Here is a 17,550-nt window from a genome sequence, read left to right as displayed (position 1 = left end):
GCACCCATTCCACCAGGGCACCAGCTACCACTACAGCATTGGGACGTGGTGGCCTCTTACAAGACATCTGTCAAGCAGCTACGTGAGCCCCGCTGCAACTTTTACTAAGCTCTATTGCCTGGACAGCCAAGTCCAGAGAGACAGCTTCTTTGACCGTTTTGTTCTCCCTGACTTTCTGGTGCTATCTTGGTTCACAGATCCACCACCGGGGCTGGTATTGCTGGGGTATCTATTCGAAGGTGAGGTATCTATCACTATGTGTTTCATTCAGATAAACAAGTTAGTTACCTCTGGTAACGATATATCTGTAAGAAACATTAGTTAGTGATAGATTCCTTACTTCCCCACCCATCCTCCCCGTTCTGCGAACTGATTTCTAAGGTTAAGGTCATCCCTTTCAGGGCCCTAGATCAATGCACCAGTGGTCAGTATCTTGCATGGCTCTGCGTTCCTGGTGCAGAAAGCCGTGTACAGAACTGACGTCGGCGCGCGAGGGCGGCGTCTAAGTAGCTGATACAACATCATCTCAGCGACCACAACGCCAACAATGAACGCGGAGCCGCACGACGCCACCTTCCGATGCGCAGGGGTACTGCTGACGCCTGGGGGTAATTCTATGGTAAGAAATCTATCACTAACTAACGTTTCTTACAGATATATAGTTACCGAAGGTTAGTAACTTGTTCTTTATAGCATAGTGCTTTGGCTGTGGGAATACGTTTTTATCTTTTTCAGTACACGGTCTGCATTTCTTGAACTAAAACACTAGAATGAAGCGTTAAGTGGTTATTGTTAAGCTTAACAGAGTAAGCAGAGTATAATTGTAATGATATACAGCAAAGTGCCTGTGTCTCACTTTTTACTGTCAAATCATACCAGTTGCTAAAAACAGTCTTTGGGGTGAATTGCCTGCTTTGATGATAGAGCACCTTTCTTTTCTCGGTTTCAGTTACCAGAGCTCTAGGACACAAGCAGTTCCACCTGCCTTTCAGGCCACATGATGATTTGTTTGCCAGGGCTATTGCAAATTGCCCTAGAACAGTGGATGTTCCTGCTTCTTTACCAACCCCGCCTCATAACTATCATGAAGAGCTGAGGTGAGATTCTCGTTCTTAAACTCAAGTTGTTGCATACATCATGTAAGCGTCGAATTGGTTGTTCAAGGGTGACATTTTCCATTGCAACACATGCACTCATTATTTGAAGGCCTTGTGCTTTCAGGCAGAATCTTTTTTATTCATAATAATCTTTTTACTGGTTTGCCTTGTTTTGTATTGTGAATAATATTTAGTTTTGTTTTCGATGTGTAAACATTTTTCTATTTCTCCAAGTTTTCACATAACAAGCTTCCACAGGCTTTAGTGTTTTTTAAATATTTCAGTACTAGTGAATTCCTCAGCTCTGTCACCATCAAATACATAGAGCATGCCAAGTATCCCTTTCAGTCATAAAACAACTTGAAATGTTTCATAACAAAATTACAAACAAAGATACTGAAGGCCAATCCATCCACCAAAGAGCATCACATTGATTCATTTGTGTTTAACTAATGTGAACTTCCTTGCACCAATGTACCCCTTGGGTAACTATTAATAATGACACAGCAGCTCCAGGATTACTATCTCTTTAGGCTGGTTACTGCTGTTAGATAAAATTCTGTTTTTTCTCCTTTTCCATCTTCAGAGACATTTGTGTTACATTTTTTATCCCATTCCCAAATAATTTGTTGATATTTAGAAAGCATTACACATATAAAATGTTATTGTTACCTACTTGGGTTATTGATTAAATGTAATGATAACTGTTGTATAGAGATGAAGAGAGCCATCAACTATGGTAATGTTTTCACTGCACAGTTAAGATTACGTCACAGATGGCTTGATTCCTCTGCTCTATCCTCCCTGCGGTAGAAGCATCTGCTTATTGATGTCTCCAGTCAATCTCCGGTGAATACACTCCCCTCTCTCACCCATCCGGTCTCTCCCCTTGGATACCCTATTGGAGTGCGAAATGCAATGCAACAGGCAGTTTGCTTGTAGATACCGATATGTTAACCAACGCAACGTATACCTGTCCTCCTTTCCCACTCTCCTTCACATATCTGCCTCATCATTCAATAATTATTTTTATCCAAGGCTCACTCCAACAATAGCTCTTCTCTGTGTTGTCTCTCAGTAGAAGGTGAAGTAAATATCTGGTCTTTTCTCCAACCATCCCTCAACTCACTTATGTTACTTTATAGGAATGATACAGTGCATGCTCCAGAAACCAGTGGTCTCTACTATCACTCAACTATGTCCTTGCCTTTGACCTTCTATTTCGAATTGCTGCATCTGAAAGAAACACATAGTGATAGATTCCTTACCTTAAAATTACCCCCAGGCGTCAGACTGGATCCGGGAAGTTTTTGTCAGCAGTACCCCTGCATGTCTGTAGGTGGCGTTGTGCGACTCTGCGTACATCGTTAGCGTTGTGGTCGCCGAGATGATATTGCGGGTGCTACTTAGACGCTGCCCACATGCGCTGACGTCGGTTCTTTCTTTTTCCGCGCCAGCAAGTGCAGATCCGGGAAGAGCAGGGTACACCCAGTCATTTTGTGACTGACTTTTTCAGGCTTTTTGTCTCTATTTTTTCATCAAGTCTTCGACTCCTGGTGCAGTTAGGATGCCCGGTTTTAAGTCCTGCGAGGATTGTCATCGCATGATGTCAGTGAGGGATCCGCACCCGGTGTGTCTTTTCTACATGGGGCGCGACTATGACCCCAAGTCGTGCCCCGACTGCCGGGCCATGGCGCCGAAGCCTTTGCGGGAGCAGTCTCGAAAGCTGCTGGAGGCCAGGCAGTCGGCTCTGCGCCGTTCGAGGTCCCGGTGGGAGGTCGAGGGGCTGTGCGCGGAGTCATCATCAAGTCTTCACGCTCGGGGTCAGGTAAGGCAAAGCACAAGATGTCGAAGAAACTTCATCGTTTTCCGACTTCCCCTCGCCGGTCACGCAGCTGAGAGTGCGGTTGGCTCCTCCCCCTCTTCTCCAGCGGAGCCTGTAGTGTCGCCACCGGCCTACCCGCCCAATCCGGGTCCGTCGGTGGCGCCGGCCCAGATACAGGAGTTCCTGTCAGCCATGGCTCGCCTCTTGGGGCTGTCGGGTCCCGCTGGTGCCCCTCTGGGCCCGCAGTCCCGACGGGGGGTTCTCGCATCCCATTGCAGGTGGCCCCGGCGTCACTGCTGGCTTCGGCCCCAGCTCCGCAAGACCTCCATGGATCCAGGCCTGGATCCCGGTCAATGCCAGTTGACATAACACCTCCGACCCCACAGGGACCACTTACGACGTTGCCCGCTCCTCGGGACAACATCATCCCCGGTTTCAGCCCCGAAGGGGACGCGGCGTTGGGCTGGCGTAGTTCTGATGGATACTTCTGCCTGTGGATTCCTCACCTTTTTAATACCCCCTGCGCAGGGGGTATTCAAAAGGTGAGGAATCCACAGGCAGATACTGTATCCACCAGAAAAAGCGTTACCAAAGGTAAGTAACTTGCTCGTCGATGCCGTTCTTGACGTTGCTCTGAGATTTCTATCCCCATGTCCCTGATCCTTATTTTAGGCCTGTGGAACGGCCTGAGGAGGAAGGGAAGGACTGGGAGGGGTCTGAGAACCCTCTCACAGCTGATTGTGAGGATGACCAGGACTGGGCAGAGATGTTGGGGGACACCAGTGGTCTGGATACCTCACCAGACCTTGGCATGCTGTCTCCTCTACCTTGGCTACGGAGGAGGGCGCTAGTTATGCTGTGGTGTTTTGTAAGGTGGCTGAGCCCGTACACGTCGTCAGAGTACTTGGACGCCGCCTCCGCGTGCTGACAACAGTTCTTCTTTTTTCCGCGCCAGCAGATTCGATCCGGAAAACGTGGTACCGTAGTCACTTTTTGACTAAACTCTTTTAAGATCTTTTTGATAATTTCTTTGAGTGTTCGACTCTTATCGGTGCCTAGGGATGCCAGGTTTCAAGCCGTGTAGGGACTGCGACCGACTGATGTCGGTCACCGACTCTCACCGTCGGTGCCTCCACTGTCTCGGCGTCGATCATGACGACAAGGCCTGCTCCGACTGTCGGGCCTTAACCTCGAAAGCTAGGCGGGAGCGGTCCCGCAAGCGGCTCGAGCTCCGGCAGTCGGCCCGCGCCGTGAGAGGTCCAGGTCCGGACACAGGTCGAGGGACCGGTCGCGGGGGCGGAGCCATCACAGCTCCGGGAGTCGACACCACTCCTCAGGTTCGAAGCCGTCGGGTAAGCACAAGAAGTCGAAGAGACGTCATGGCTCTTCCGACTCCCCCTGATGCTCGCGCGATGCGACCAGGGGTTCGGGTGACACCGCCCACGCGGCTCCGTCGGAGTCGCGGGCGTCGCGACCTGCCCCATACCCTTCGGTCCCTGGGCAACAAGCGACGCCAGAGGAGATCGAGCGCTTCCTCATGGCCATGAGGTCCCTCACTCCTCCGGCGGGTTCCGCGGCGCCTTCGGGCCCAGCGGACCCGTCTGGGGGCCCTAGCGGGTCGGGTGCATCGGCCCCAATGCTGGCGGGTGCTTCGGCCCCGCCGGCGCCTTCGGGCCCTACGCCGCAGGGCCCCACTGGATCCGCTTCTGGATCGTCCCCGGTCGACCTGACGACCTCACCGGCGCCGGTTCCCCAGGTGTCACCTCCAGCGCCGTCCTCGGGCGGCGCCGTCCCCAATACCTCCCTCGACCCGGTTCCGATGCCGCAGGGCCCCACTGGATCTGCTTCCGCTTCCGGATCGTCGCCAGTCGACCTGATGACCTCACCGGCGCCGGTTCCACAGGTGTCACCTCCGCCTCCGTCCTTGGGCGGCGCTGGCCCCAATACCTCCCTCGACCCGGTTCAGGCGCCGGAGCGGCGCCGCTCTCGACGCCGCTTGGGGAGTTCTACTTAAATGAACCGGCCCCATCATTTGTCAACCCTGAGTACCAGGAGATGGGTGATGAGGAGGAGTATTGGGAGAGGTCTGAGGACCCTCTGACACGTGAGTGTTATGTTAGGTTATGTTATGTTATTTATTTTCTTCTATAGCGCACGGCTACTCACAAGAGCATCCCGGCGCTTTGGCGAAGAGAACTAAGTGCAGAGTAACAACACAACAACTAAAAACTGAGGGAAATCTTGAGCTACTATTGAACAAAGAGCCAGGTCTTCATTGCTTTCCTGAAAGCTAGAAGGCTGTTTGCCTTTCTCAAAGACAGAGGTAGCTCATTCCAGCCCCGAGGAGCCAGGTAGCGAAAAAGACCGACCACCTATTCTAGAACGCTTGATGGCAGGCACTACCGCTTTGGCCAAGGAGGCTGACCGCAAAGCCCTGTTAGGCAGATAGAAAGATAGGCGTTTCCCAATATACTTGGGGCCTACACCGTGCAGGGCTTTAAGAGCCAAGGTCAGGCTTTTAAATAGGATTCTCTTGGGAATGGGCAACCAGTGCAATGCTTTAAGCAGCTCAGCCGCACTGGCCCGTCTCGGGAGCCCAAAGATGGCACTGGTTCCCTATTTGGGTAGGCCAGGTCCACCTGTCAGTCCCAAGAGGACTGGACAGGTGGACTTGTAGAGGCCAGTGGTCTGGACACCTCGCCAGACACTGGTTTTGTCTTGCCTCTTAGCGTGGCTACGGAGGAGGGGGCAACCTTCAGTGTGGTGTTGACGCGGGCAGCCAAGGCTTGAGCCTTGAGCTCCCCGTCGCGGCCGTGAGGACTAATCGCCTCACTGAGGTCCTTAAACCGCAGTCAGACTGCGGATTTCGCGTTCGAGTTTCAAGCAGCAGGCAGTGTTGGTGCCGTAGCTTTTTTATTCTCTCGTAGACTAAAATACCGGACCCCTTTGTCTACACCGAACGGAGTTCGCGTTCGAGACTCAAGTAGCAGGCAGTATTGGTGCCGTAGCTTACTATATAACCGGTACACCACGCTGCACAGTTTCTACGGACAGGCGCCGTTCTGAAATCTGCCGCTTTTGAACTTGCGAGCATATTTACCTTCGCAAGTTAAACATCCTTCCGGATTTGATTGTTACTTTGAAACCATACCATGTATAGTTTCAGCCGAATTTTTAACGGTGAAATCAAGCACCACTAATTGTATATCAAGTATTGTAGCTGAGTGCACATTCATCACCATCTGAAGGTCTCAATCACAGTGACCGACAGATTGTTGGCTCGCTTAGTTTTATCATCCACTCCATCAGATCGACCACGACGCTTAGCGTGGTTCCTCTGCTCATGTATTGAACCCCTTTGGGGTCTCCAACCATGAATGACCCCACCTTCCTTCCCCATTTTGACGTCCTGATGAAGACCCCGTAAAAGGACTCCAATTGGCCTAAAGATAGGGGTCGAAACGTCGACTGTTCTCTCTTTAATTTGTCTTTCCGGCACACTCCTTAATTCTCTAATAATTAGATGTGACCGTTGAATTGCAATGTTTATATGTGTTCTTTAATTTGTAGTCCTGATTTGGGACGTTTGTATTCAGATTATCTTTTGATAACCTTTGCCAATTTGTATTGTTACCTCTTTATACTGTGTCATAGCCTCTCTACACTTCCTCGAGCACTACCCCTTCCATTCCTTTTTCCCCCCCTCTGGGGCCTTTAATCTACATGATTTTCCGATTGCACTTGCTAATTACAAAGCATTGGTCATTAAATAATATATGCCAATCTGATATTCGCTTATTTAATTTTTGCCTTATGGTTTTTGTATTCTTGCTGTGTTTGTTACACACAATACACATTTCTTTCCTACGGGGACCCCCCTTTTATATGTATCACATTAAACCGCAGTCAAGCTCAACCGAGCCTCTGCTGCCGTTTATTGAGGCCTTGACTGACGTTCTTTTGGGCACTTGGTCCAGGCCCGATACAGGTCAGCCTGTAGATAGGAACGTGGCCAGAAGCCACTGCCCGGCTCCGGACTACCCTTGTTTCCTGTCTACCCACCCCACCCCTGAGAGCCTGGTCATCCAGGCCTCTAATTCCCAGACCGCATTCCCGTCGCCACCGCCTGATCGGGAATCAGGAAAATAATCTCCTCCCTTAGTTTGGGACTGCGGTCTTCCAACACCGCATGCCTCTTGGGCCGTTACACCCACTCCCTGTGGGACACGGTCGCGGACGTGCTGCCACAATGCCCGGCGGAGGTCAAGGCTAAACGTGCCCAACCCCTTGCGAAGGGACGAGATGCGACACGTTTCTCCATCCGGTGTGGGCTGGATACCACCGACTCACTGGGCAGAGCGATGGCAACGACGGTGGCGATTCGTCGTCACGCCTAGTTGAGGTCCGCCACCTTTTCAGCGGATGTCCAGAATACACTGATGGACATGCCGTTTGATGGCCGTCGCCTCTTTGGAGACAAAGCAAACCATGCGCTTGAGCGCTTTAAGGACTCCAGGGCTACGGCCAAGTCCTTGGGCCTCTCGGCCCCGCGCCAGCAAACGGGTGCCTTTCGCTCCTTTCGTGGCCAGGAAGGGGCGCCCCAACACGTACTGCCAGCCATGCAACGCAGACTAACATACAGCGCGGTGGCGGCTGTGGAAATCGCCGTGGAGGCGGTCGGGGACAACGGCGAGGCCAGTCCACATTTTCCCCCGCAGCATCCGCCTCAAAACCCTCCTAGTCTGTGCTTTCAGGCCCATGTGACGCCAGTTGGGGGCAGGGTTCGCCATCACCACTACCACTGGTCACATCGGACCGGTGGGTGCTGCAAATCGGCCGAAGGGGCTACTCCCTCCCCTTCGAGACGACCCCTCCAGCCATGCCACAGCAATACCACCGCGTATCGGGGGATCACTTGCGCCTTCTACAGGAGGAAGTTACGGCCCTCTTGGCCAAAGCGGCTATCGAGCGCGTTCCAGGGCCGGAGGTAGGGTGTGGTTGCTACTCCCACTACTTTCTGGTACCCAAGAAGGGCAAATGGGGCCTACGCCCTATCTTGGACCTGCAGAAAGTCAACGGCTTCCTCCGGAAGGAGAAGTTCAAAATGCTGACACTGGCTCAGGTCTTAGCTGCCCTAGACCCAGGAGACTGGATGGTAGCGTTGAACTTGCGGGACACTTATTTCCACATCCCCGTCCTGCCGGCCCACCGGTGCTATCTGCGGTTCATGGTAGGCCACGAGCACTTTCAGTTTACAGTGCTCCCCTTCGGCCTTACCAACGTCCCACGGGTGTTCACGAAAGTGATGGCGGTGGTCGCAGCTAATCTGCGCAGGTTAGGGGTTTCAATCTTCCCCTACCTCGACGACTGGTTGTTAAAGGCGGGCTCGCCCCAGACAGTCGTCAGCCACCTCCAGACGACGGCGGATCTCCTGCACCTGCTGGGGTTCTCCATCAACGTGCCGAAGTCACACCTGTGTCCCTCTCAAAAGCTCCTCTTCATCGGAGCGGTTCTCGACTCAGCGCCGTTTTGGGTTTATCCCCCCGAGCAGCAGATTTGGGATATTCAGGCTCTGATTCCAGTCTTTCAGCCTTTATCCCGAGTCTCGGTCAGGTTGACGCTGCGGCTTCTGGGGCTGATGTCTTCCTGCATCCTTCTGGTGCATCACGCCCATTGGCGGATGCGGGCTCTGCAATGGGACCTGAAGTTTCAGTGGGCCCAGCATCAGGGCAACCTGTCCAACCATGTCCTGATCTCGGAGGGCACTGCGAGACAGCTGCAGTGGTGGCTCACGGACCGCGATTGGGTCAGCGGCAGATCCCTCTCCCTTCCCCAACCGGAGCACGTAGTTGTGACGGACGAGTCCCGGCTCCATATCAACCTTTTGGAGCTGCGGGCGATTCGTCTTGCACTGAAGGCATCCCTCCCCTCTGTCCGAGGAAGTGTAGTGCAGGCGTTCATGGACAACACCACCGCCATGTGGTACTGCAACAAACAGGGCGGGGTGGGGTCGTGGACCCTATGCCAGGAGGCTCTGCGCCTCTGGCAATGGCTGGAACATCAGGGCGTGTCCCTGGTGTTTCAACACCTGGCAGGTTCTCTGAACGCCAGGGCGAACGAACTCAGCCGTCGGTGCATGATGGATCACGAATGGTGTCTGAACTCTGACGTGGCGCGAGGCCTCTTTCAGCAGTGGCGAGAGCCTTGGTTAGATCTATTCGCCACAGAAGAGAACGCGCAATGTCATCAGTTCTGCGCGTTGGCATTTCCACGGCGGCACTCGCTCGGAGACGCTTTTCGTCGCGAGTGGAGTTGCGGTCTATTGTACGCCTTTCCGCCTATACCACTTCTGCCCAGAGTGTTGAAGATCAAACGCGACGGGGCCCAAGTGATCCTTGTGGCTCCGGACTGGGCACGAAGGTACTGGTATCCCGAGCTACTCAGTATGTCAGTCGATCCCCCGGTTTGTCTGCCTCTTCAGGAGGACCTTCTGTCGCAGCAACAGGGGACGGTCCTCCACCCGAACTTGTCCAGTCTCCACCTCCATGCTTGGAGATTGAGCAGCGACAGTTGAGGCCATTTGACTTGCCTCCTGAAGTCTGTAATATCATTCTGGAAGCCAGGCCTCCCTCCACAAAGTCGGTATACGCCTGCAGGTGAAACAGATTTGTGGCATGGTGCACAGCAAAGGCTGTGGATCCTCTCTCTGCCCCTCTTTCTGAGGTTCTTCTCTTCCTTCTTTCTCTTGACCAGCAGGGCTCTGCTCTGGGCACTATCAAGGGCTACCTTTCTTCTCTTTCAGCCTTTCTAAGGCTGCCTGATCAGCCATCTTTGTTCAAGTCCTCTATTGTAAATCGTTTTCTGAAGGGCATCACACACACGTTTCCACCTGTTCCCTTTGTGATGCCTCAGTGGGACTTGAACCTGGTTCCTACTTTTCTGATATGCGCTCCCTTTGAGCCACTTCACAACTGTCCTATCCGCCTTCTTACTCTGAAGACTGCTTTCCTGGTTGCCATCACCTCTGCAGGGAGGGTGAGTGAACTCCAGGCTCTATCCTCTAAACCTCCTTTCCTTTCATTCCATCCAGACAAGGTTGTGTTGCGGACAAAACCCTCTTTCCTGCCCAAGGTAGTCACAGCCTTCCACATCGGACAGTCCATCACCTTGCCCACCTTCTTCCCACCTCCGCATCCCTCGAAAGAGGAAGAGAGGCTCCACCGTCTGGACCCAAAACGTGCGCTCTCATTCCATCTGGATCGCACACGCCAGTTCCGGGTGGATGACCAACTCTTTGTTGGTTACGTGGGCCCTAAGAAAGGACGGGCAGTGCACAAACGGACCATCTCTCGGTGGATCGTGTTGTGCATCCAAGCGTGCTACTCTATTGCTAAAAAGGGACCTCCTGTTGGGCTGAGGGCCCATTACACTCGGGCCACGGCAACTACTACTGCCCTGGGCCGGGGAGTCCCCTTGCAGGACATTTGTCAGGCAGCTACGTGGGCCTCGCTGCACACGTTCGCAAGACACTACTGCCTAGACAGCCAAGTCCGGAGGGATGGCTTCTTTGGCCGTTCCGTCCTCCAGGACTTTCTGGTGTGATTATTGGTTCGCAGACCCACCCCCGGGGTTGGTTTTGCTGGGGTATCTATTCTAAGGCAAGGAATCTATCACTAACGTGTCTCTTTCAGATGCACAAGTTACTACTTGTGTAACGATATATCTGTAAGAGACTTTAGTTAGTGATAGATTCCTTACCGACCCACCCATCCTCCCCGTTCTGCAAACCGATATCTAGGGTTAAGGTCATCCCCTTTCAGAGCCCTAGTTTCAATGGCACCAGTGTTGGTTTTTGACATGGCTCTGCGTTTTTTTGGCGCGGAAAAGCTGTGTCTAAGAACTGACGTCAGCACGCGGAGGCGGCGTCTAAGTACTCCGACGACGTCATCACGGCGCCCACGACGCTGACGACGGACGCGGAGCCGATGACGACGCCTACCGACGCACAAGGGTACTGCTACGCAAAAATTTCCGGATCCAGTCTGACGCCTGGGGATATTCTAAGGTAAGGAATCTATCACTAACTAATGTCTCTTCCAGATATATTGTTATACAAGTAGTAACTTGTGCATCAGTTCGGAAAGAAGATATTCCCTTCCGCCAATTCTGTGCTGCAGTCCGTGAACACTGCATGCCTCTTGGGCCGTTATTCCCACTCTCTGTGGGATACGGTGGCACAAGTGCTGCCTCAGTGTACGGAGGAGGCCCGGCCAGCTCTCTTCCAGGCTGTTGCAGAGGGAAGAGACACAGCTAAGTTCATGATTCGTTGTGGGCTAGACACCATCGACTCACTGGGCAGATCGATTGCAAAGACGGTGGTGGTTCGACGCCACGCCTGGTTAAAGACAACTGGATTTTCGGGGGATGTCCATAACACACTGATGGACATGCCGTTTGATGGCCATCGCCTCTTCGGCGACAAAGCAGACAGGTTGTTGGAGAGGTTTAAGGACTCACGTGCTACAGCCAAGTCCTTGGGGCTGTCTGCTGTCTGCACTCCTCCGCCTTCTGCTTTTCGCTCCTTTCGTGGCACCGGAAGGGGCGCCCTCGGCGTTCGCAACTGAGCCACAAGCCTGCGCAGCAACAATCTCAGCAAGGACATGGGTCCCTCCGTGGCGGTCCAGGAGGCCAGCGGGCGGGTCAGTCCACCTCCACCCCGCCCGCTTTGCCTCCAAACCTTGCTAGTCCGAACTTTCAGGCCCATCAAATGCCAGTGGGTGGCAGGATTTGCCATCACCTCCCCCACTGGCGCACCATCGCATCGGACAGGTGTACTTTAGAGATAGTCCGGAGGGGCTACTCCCTCCCCTTCGAGACTGCCCCTCCAGCCATGCCACCTCGTTACCACTGCATGTCAGGGGATCACTTGGTGCTTCTTCAGCAGGAAGTTGCGGCCCTCTTGGCAAAGGGGGCCATCGAGCACGTTCCGATGCCAGAAGTAGGTCATTGTTGCTATTCCCACTACTTTCTGGTTCCCAAGAAGGACAAGGGCCTGCGTCCTATCTTAGATATCCGGAACGTCAATCGCTTCCTCTGCAGGGAGAAGTTCAAGATGCTCACTCTGGCTCAGGTCTTGTCTGCTCTCGATCCACACGACTGGATGGTAGCGCTGGACTTGCAGGATGCTTATTTCCACATCCCAGTCCTGCGGGCCCACTGGCGTTACCTGCGGTTCACGGTAGGCCACGAGCATTTTCAGTTCACCGTGCTCCCTTTAGGCTTTACCAGCGCCCCTCGGGTATTCACAAAAGTGATGGCGGTGGTCGCAGCTCATCTGCTCTGATCAGGGGTTTCAGTCTTCCCCTATCTCGACTACTGGTTGTTGAAGGCGCGTTCGCCCCAGACAGTCGTTTCCCACCTCCAGACTACGGCCGACCTCCTGCATTTGCTGGGGCTTTCCATCAACGTGCCGAAGTCGCACCTGGTTCCCTCTCAGAAGCTCCTATTTATCGGAGTGGTTCTGGACAAGGCACGATTTAGGGTTTATCCTACCGAACAGCGAGTCCAGGATATTCGGGCTCTTATTCCGATCTTTCAGCCCTTGTCTCGGGTTTTGGTCAGAGGTCAGACTCCGAGGCTCCTGTATCCTGCTGCTCCATCATGCCAGATGGCAAATGCGGGCTCTGCAGTGAGACCTGAAGTTCTAGTGGGCGCAGCATAAGCGGAACCTGTCCGATCACGTCCAGATCTCGGAGGGCACTGCACAACAGTTGCAGTGATGGTTCACGAACCGGCATTGGGTCGACAGTAGATCCCTCTCCCTTCTCCAACCGGAGCTTACAGTGGTGACGGATGCGTCCCTCCTGGGATGGGGCGGTCACATCGGAGAAAAGGAGATCAGAGGCCTCTGGTCTCCGGCGGAGTCCAAGAACCATATAACCTTCTGGAGCATCGGGCGATCCGGATTGCACTGAAAGCATTCCTTCCCTCTGTCAAGGGTAGAGTAGTGCAGGTGTTCACAGACAACACTACAGCCATGTGGTATTGCAACACAGGGCAGAATGGGGTCGTGGACCCTATGTCAGCAGGCTCTGCGTCTCTGGATATGGCTGGAACATCAGGGCGTTTTCCTGGTTGTTCAACACCTGGCAGGTTCTCTCAACGCCAGGGCGGACAAACTCAGCCGCAGGTACATAATGGATCACGAATGTCGTCTTCACTCTGAGGTGGTGCAAGGTCTTTTTCAGCAGTGGTGAGAGCTTCGGTTAGATCTATTGGCCACCGAAGAGAACGTGCAATGTCATCAGTTCTGTGTGTTGGAATTTCCAAGGCGGCACTCGCTCGGCGACTATTTTCGTCGTGAGTGGAGTGGTGGTCTGTTGTGCTCCTTTCTGCCTATACCACTTCTGCCCAGAGTGCAGAAGAAGATCAGGCACGACGGGCACAAGTCATCCTTGTGGCTCCGGACTGGGCTTGAAGAGTATGGTATCCCGAGCTACTCGTTATGAGCATCGATCCTCCGATCAGACTGCCTCTTCGGGAGGATGTACTGTCGCAGCAGCAAGGGACGGTCCTCCACCCGAACCTGTCCAGCCTCCACCTCTTTGCATGGAGATTGAGCGGCAGCAGTTGATACCTTTCGACTTGCCTCCTGAAATTTGTGATGTCATTATGGCAGCCAAGCGTCCCTGCACTAATGTGGTATTCACCTGTAGGTGGAACAAATTTCTGGCATGGTGCACAGCAAAGGCTTTGAATCCTCTTTCGGCCCCTCTTTCTGAAGTACTAGTGTTCCTTCTTTCTTTCGCCCAGGAGGGCTCTGCTCTGGGCACTATCAAGGGCTATCTTTCTGCTATTTCGGCCTTTCTCAGGCTCCCTGATCGTCCCTCTCTTTTCAAGCCCCCTATCGTAAATAGATTTCTCAAAGGCATTAAACACCTTTTTTCTCCTATTCCTTTCGTGATGCCTCAGTGGGACTTGAACCTGGTTCTTACATACTTAATGTGCACTCCCTTTGAGCCCCTCACAACTGTCCTCTTTGTCTCTTGACCTTGAAGACTGCCTTCCTGGTGGCCATCACCTCCGCTAGCCGAGTGAGCTCCTGGCTCTTTCTTGTAAGCCTCCTTTCCTTTCAGTCCATCCGGACAAGGTTGTGCTCAGGCCCCGTCCTTCCTTTTTTCCAAAAGTTGTTCCAGGGAGGAAGAGAGGCTCCACCGTCTGGACCCAAAGCTTGCGCTCTCATTTTATCTCAACCGCACACAACAGTTCTGGGTGGATGACCAACTCTTTAGTTGGCTACATTGGCACCAAGAAAGGTCGGGCGGTACACAAGAGGACTATCTCCCGCTGTGATGTCTTGTGTATCAAAGCATGTTACTCGTTGGCTAAAAAGGATCCTCCGGTGGGGCTGAGTGCTCATTCCACCAAAGCTACTACAGCCACTACTGTATTGGGATGTGGTGTCCCCCTGCAAGACATCTTTCAGGCAGCTACATGGGCCTTGTTGCATACTTTTACTAAGCACTACTGCCTGGACAGCCGAGTCCGGAGAGAGCTTCTTTGGCCGTTCTTTTCTCCGTGACTTTCTGGTGTGATCTTGGTTCGCAGACCCACCACCAGGGTTGGTATTGCTTGGGTATCTATTCTAAGGTAAGGAATCTATCACTATGTGTTTCTTTCAGATGAACAAGTTACTTACCTTTGTTATCTATATATCTGTAAGAAACATTAGTAGTGATAGATTCCTTACTGCCCCATCTATCCTCCCCTTTCTGCGAACTGATTTCTAGGGTTAAGGTCATCCCTTTCAGGGCCCTATTTTCAATGCACCAGTGGTCAGTTTCTTGCATGGCTCTGCGTTGCTGGCGTGAAAAGTCGTGTGCAGAACTGACGTCAGTGGGAGTGGGCGGCGTCTAAGTAGTGCTCTCAACGTCATCTCGGCAACCCCAACGACGGATGCTGAGTAGCACGCCGCCACCTACCGACGCGCAGGGGTACTGCTGATAAACTTTCCTGATCCAGTCTGACGCCTGGGGGTAATTCTAAGGTAAGGAATCTATCACTACTAGTGTTTCTTACAGATATATCGTTACCGAAGGTAAGTATCTTGTTTGTTCGAGGCATATGAGCTGCAGATTCTACACTTAGCATTAGATCGCCACCTGGTGATGGGCTCAGATGATTGCATGTTGTTGTCGTCTTGGAAGAAGTCTATTTTTGTCGGGAGATAGGTGACGCCTCCCTAGGACGATAGTGCGCATGGGCATCGGCTCCATCCTTAGATTGTTTTTTCCTCCTCTGGGTTCGGATGAAATTTTTCCGCTCCGAAATCTACTTTTAAAGTACTTCGATGCGTAAAAACGTATTCAAACTTCACCTAACTACTTTCGATATTGACAAACATCATCTCGACTTAGTCAGCTCGATTCCGGTGGTCGACGCGGGCCGTTGGGCCTTTCCACGCCGTGAGGCCTACACCTCATGGAAAGGACGCCATTCAAAAGATGTCCCAAGTGTGGAGCAAAGTTTCCACACAGTGACCACCACGAGGTCTGTAACCTGTGCTTATCGCCGAACACGACAAATCCAGCTGTACAGCCTGCGCATCCTTTCCATCCAAGAAGACCATTTGAGATCGGAGGGCCCGTCGACATGCAGAGATCAGCTCCGGAACCGGTGGATATCTTCAACGAAGAGGTTCCGCTCGTTCCCGAAGAAGATTCAGATGATCTACAAATCGTCGTATCAGAGGCAGACGACTCAGATGACTTCATACCACCGGGTCAGCGCGTGAGTACAAATGACCAATATAAGGCGCAGGCAAATGACCTATACAAATCAAGTCAAAAGAAGTCTTTATTCGATATTTCATCATAAAAGACATACTACACAAATCAATCATCAAAACAATTCAGTCTATAAGATGACCAGTTAGTGGGTACATTACACTACAATACAAATACGCGAATGCCGTCAAAATGTGTACAATAGTTTAAAACAATAAATTACTATACATTAAGAACAGACTAAAAATAGCATTAAATCACAATATGCAAGACTTCATTTTCAGTAAAAGTCATGTATAAACAAAACATCTATAATACAACTTGTCATTCCTAGGTACGTCAGGCCTGTACCCAATAAGGCGTATTATAGGGCAGTTAAAAAAGAATTAATCAGCCTTAACCGTAGGATCCAGGCCCATCCAATACATTTAGCAACCCCTATTACCACCAGTAAGGAGGTGTCGGTCTTTAGAATTCTGCTCGCTGTCTTCGCTGAGCGTGTACCCAGTGACCTACAGACTGGGCGTAACCACTTATGTCTAGGAGCAGACTGGGCGTAACCATTTATGTCTAGGAGCATGGTACACAGGGCAGACAAAGACGAAGTGGTCAACTGTTTCTTCCGACACTGTACACAGTGGACAATATCCATTACCACTGTTGGCCCAAGACTTTGTTAGAACCCTGAGAGGTAGTGTCCCTACTCTAAGCTGATGGAATAGCTTACGATCTAGGGGCCTAGTAATGACATTCCAATAATCTGGAGCAGACAATACAGCTTCCTTCAAGTCCAATTCACAAACATCCTCTGGTAAAGGATATTTTAGAGGAGGCTATAGAGGCAACAACAACAAGGGAAGAGGTCGGGGTAACAACAGTAATCGAACCTCTTCCACCCCAAAACAGTGACTTCCCTCTGCTCCCCCAAGAGCATTCCACTCCTGTGGGGGGCAGATTAACACAGTTCCTACCTGTCTGGAATTCCATCACAACAGATAGGTGGGTAAGACAAATTATCCAGTATGGCCACTGCCTCAAACTTACTGCTACCCTTCCACACATACCACCCAGGCAACGTCCAATGTCTGCAGAACACCTTACTCTGCTCAAACAAGAAGTCTCATCACTTCTATAGAAATAGTTCCTTTACAACATCAAGGAACAGGGGTTTACTCACTGTATTTTCTAATACCCAAAAAGGATGGGACACTAAGACCAATTCTCGACCTCAGACCCCTCAATCATTATATACAATCAGATAATTTTCATATGATCACTTTACAAGTGCTCCCATTGCTGCAACAGGGCGACTTCCTTACAACACTAGATCTAAAGGACGCCTACTTCCACTTTCCTATACATCCTTCTCACAGGAAGTGTCTAAGGTTTGTACTAGAAGGACAGCATTATTAATTCAAAGTCCTTCCATTCGGGGTAACAACTGCACCAGAAGTATTCACAAAGTGTCTAGCAGTAGTAGCAGCACATCTCAGAAGACAACAGATACATGTTTTCCCTTATCTAGACGATTGGCTCTTAAAAGCCAAGTCATTCAATCAGTATGTCCAACACACACATCAGACGATTCAAACATTGCACGACTTAGGGTTCACAATCAATTACACCAAGTCGCACCTACAGCCCTCTCATGTACATCAATATTTAAAGGCTACAATAAACACGTCTACAGATCTAGCGTAGCCCAGTCCAGCAAGGATACAGAGCATTCAAGCCTTAGTCACAAAGTTCCAACATCAACACTCTCTCCAAGCCAGAGTGTTCATGAGACTAATAGGCATGATGGCATCTTGCATCTTCATGGTACCATATGCAAGACTGCAAA

General features: G+C 51.6%; 1 protein-coding gene across 2 annotated transcripts in view; it reads left to right on the top strand.

Annotated features, from left to right (window-relative positions):
- The window catches only part of KMT2C (lysine methyltransferase 2C), a 1,555,522-nt gene that overhangs the window by 1,237,203 nt on the left and 300,769 nt on the right, over positions 1–17,550 (top strand). For both annotated transcript variants that reach the window (XM_086941472.1, XM_086941471.1), the window contains one exon: positions 950–1,097. In XM_086941472.1, the coding sequence (XP_086797598.1) occupies positions 950–1,097 (148 nt within the window). The remainder of the gene's footprint in view (positions 1–949; positions 1,098–17,550) is intronic.

Source organism: Lissotriton vulgaris, chromosome 10 (assembly GCF_964263255.1).
Source record: "Lissotriton vulgaris chromosome 10, aLisVul1.2, whole genome shotgun sequence".
Lineage (NCBI taxonomy): Eukaryota > Metazoa > Chordata > Amphibia > Caudata > Salamandridae > Lissotriton > Lissotriton vulgaris.
Note: the sequence above shows the minus strand (reverse complement) of the source record. Positions and strands in the feature narration are given on the sequence as shown.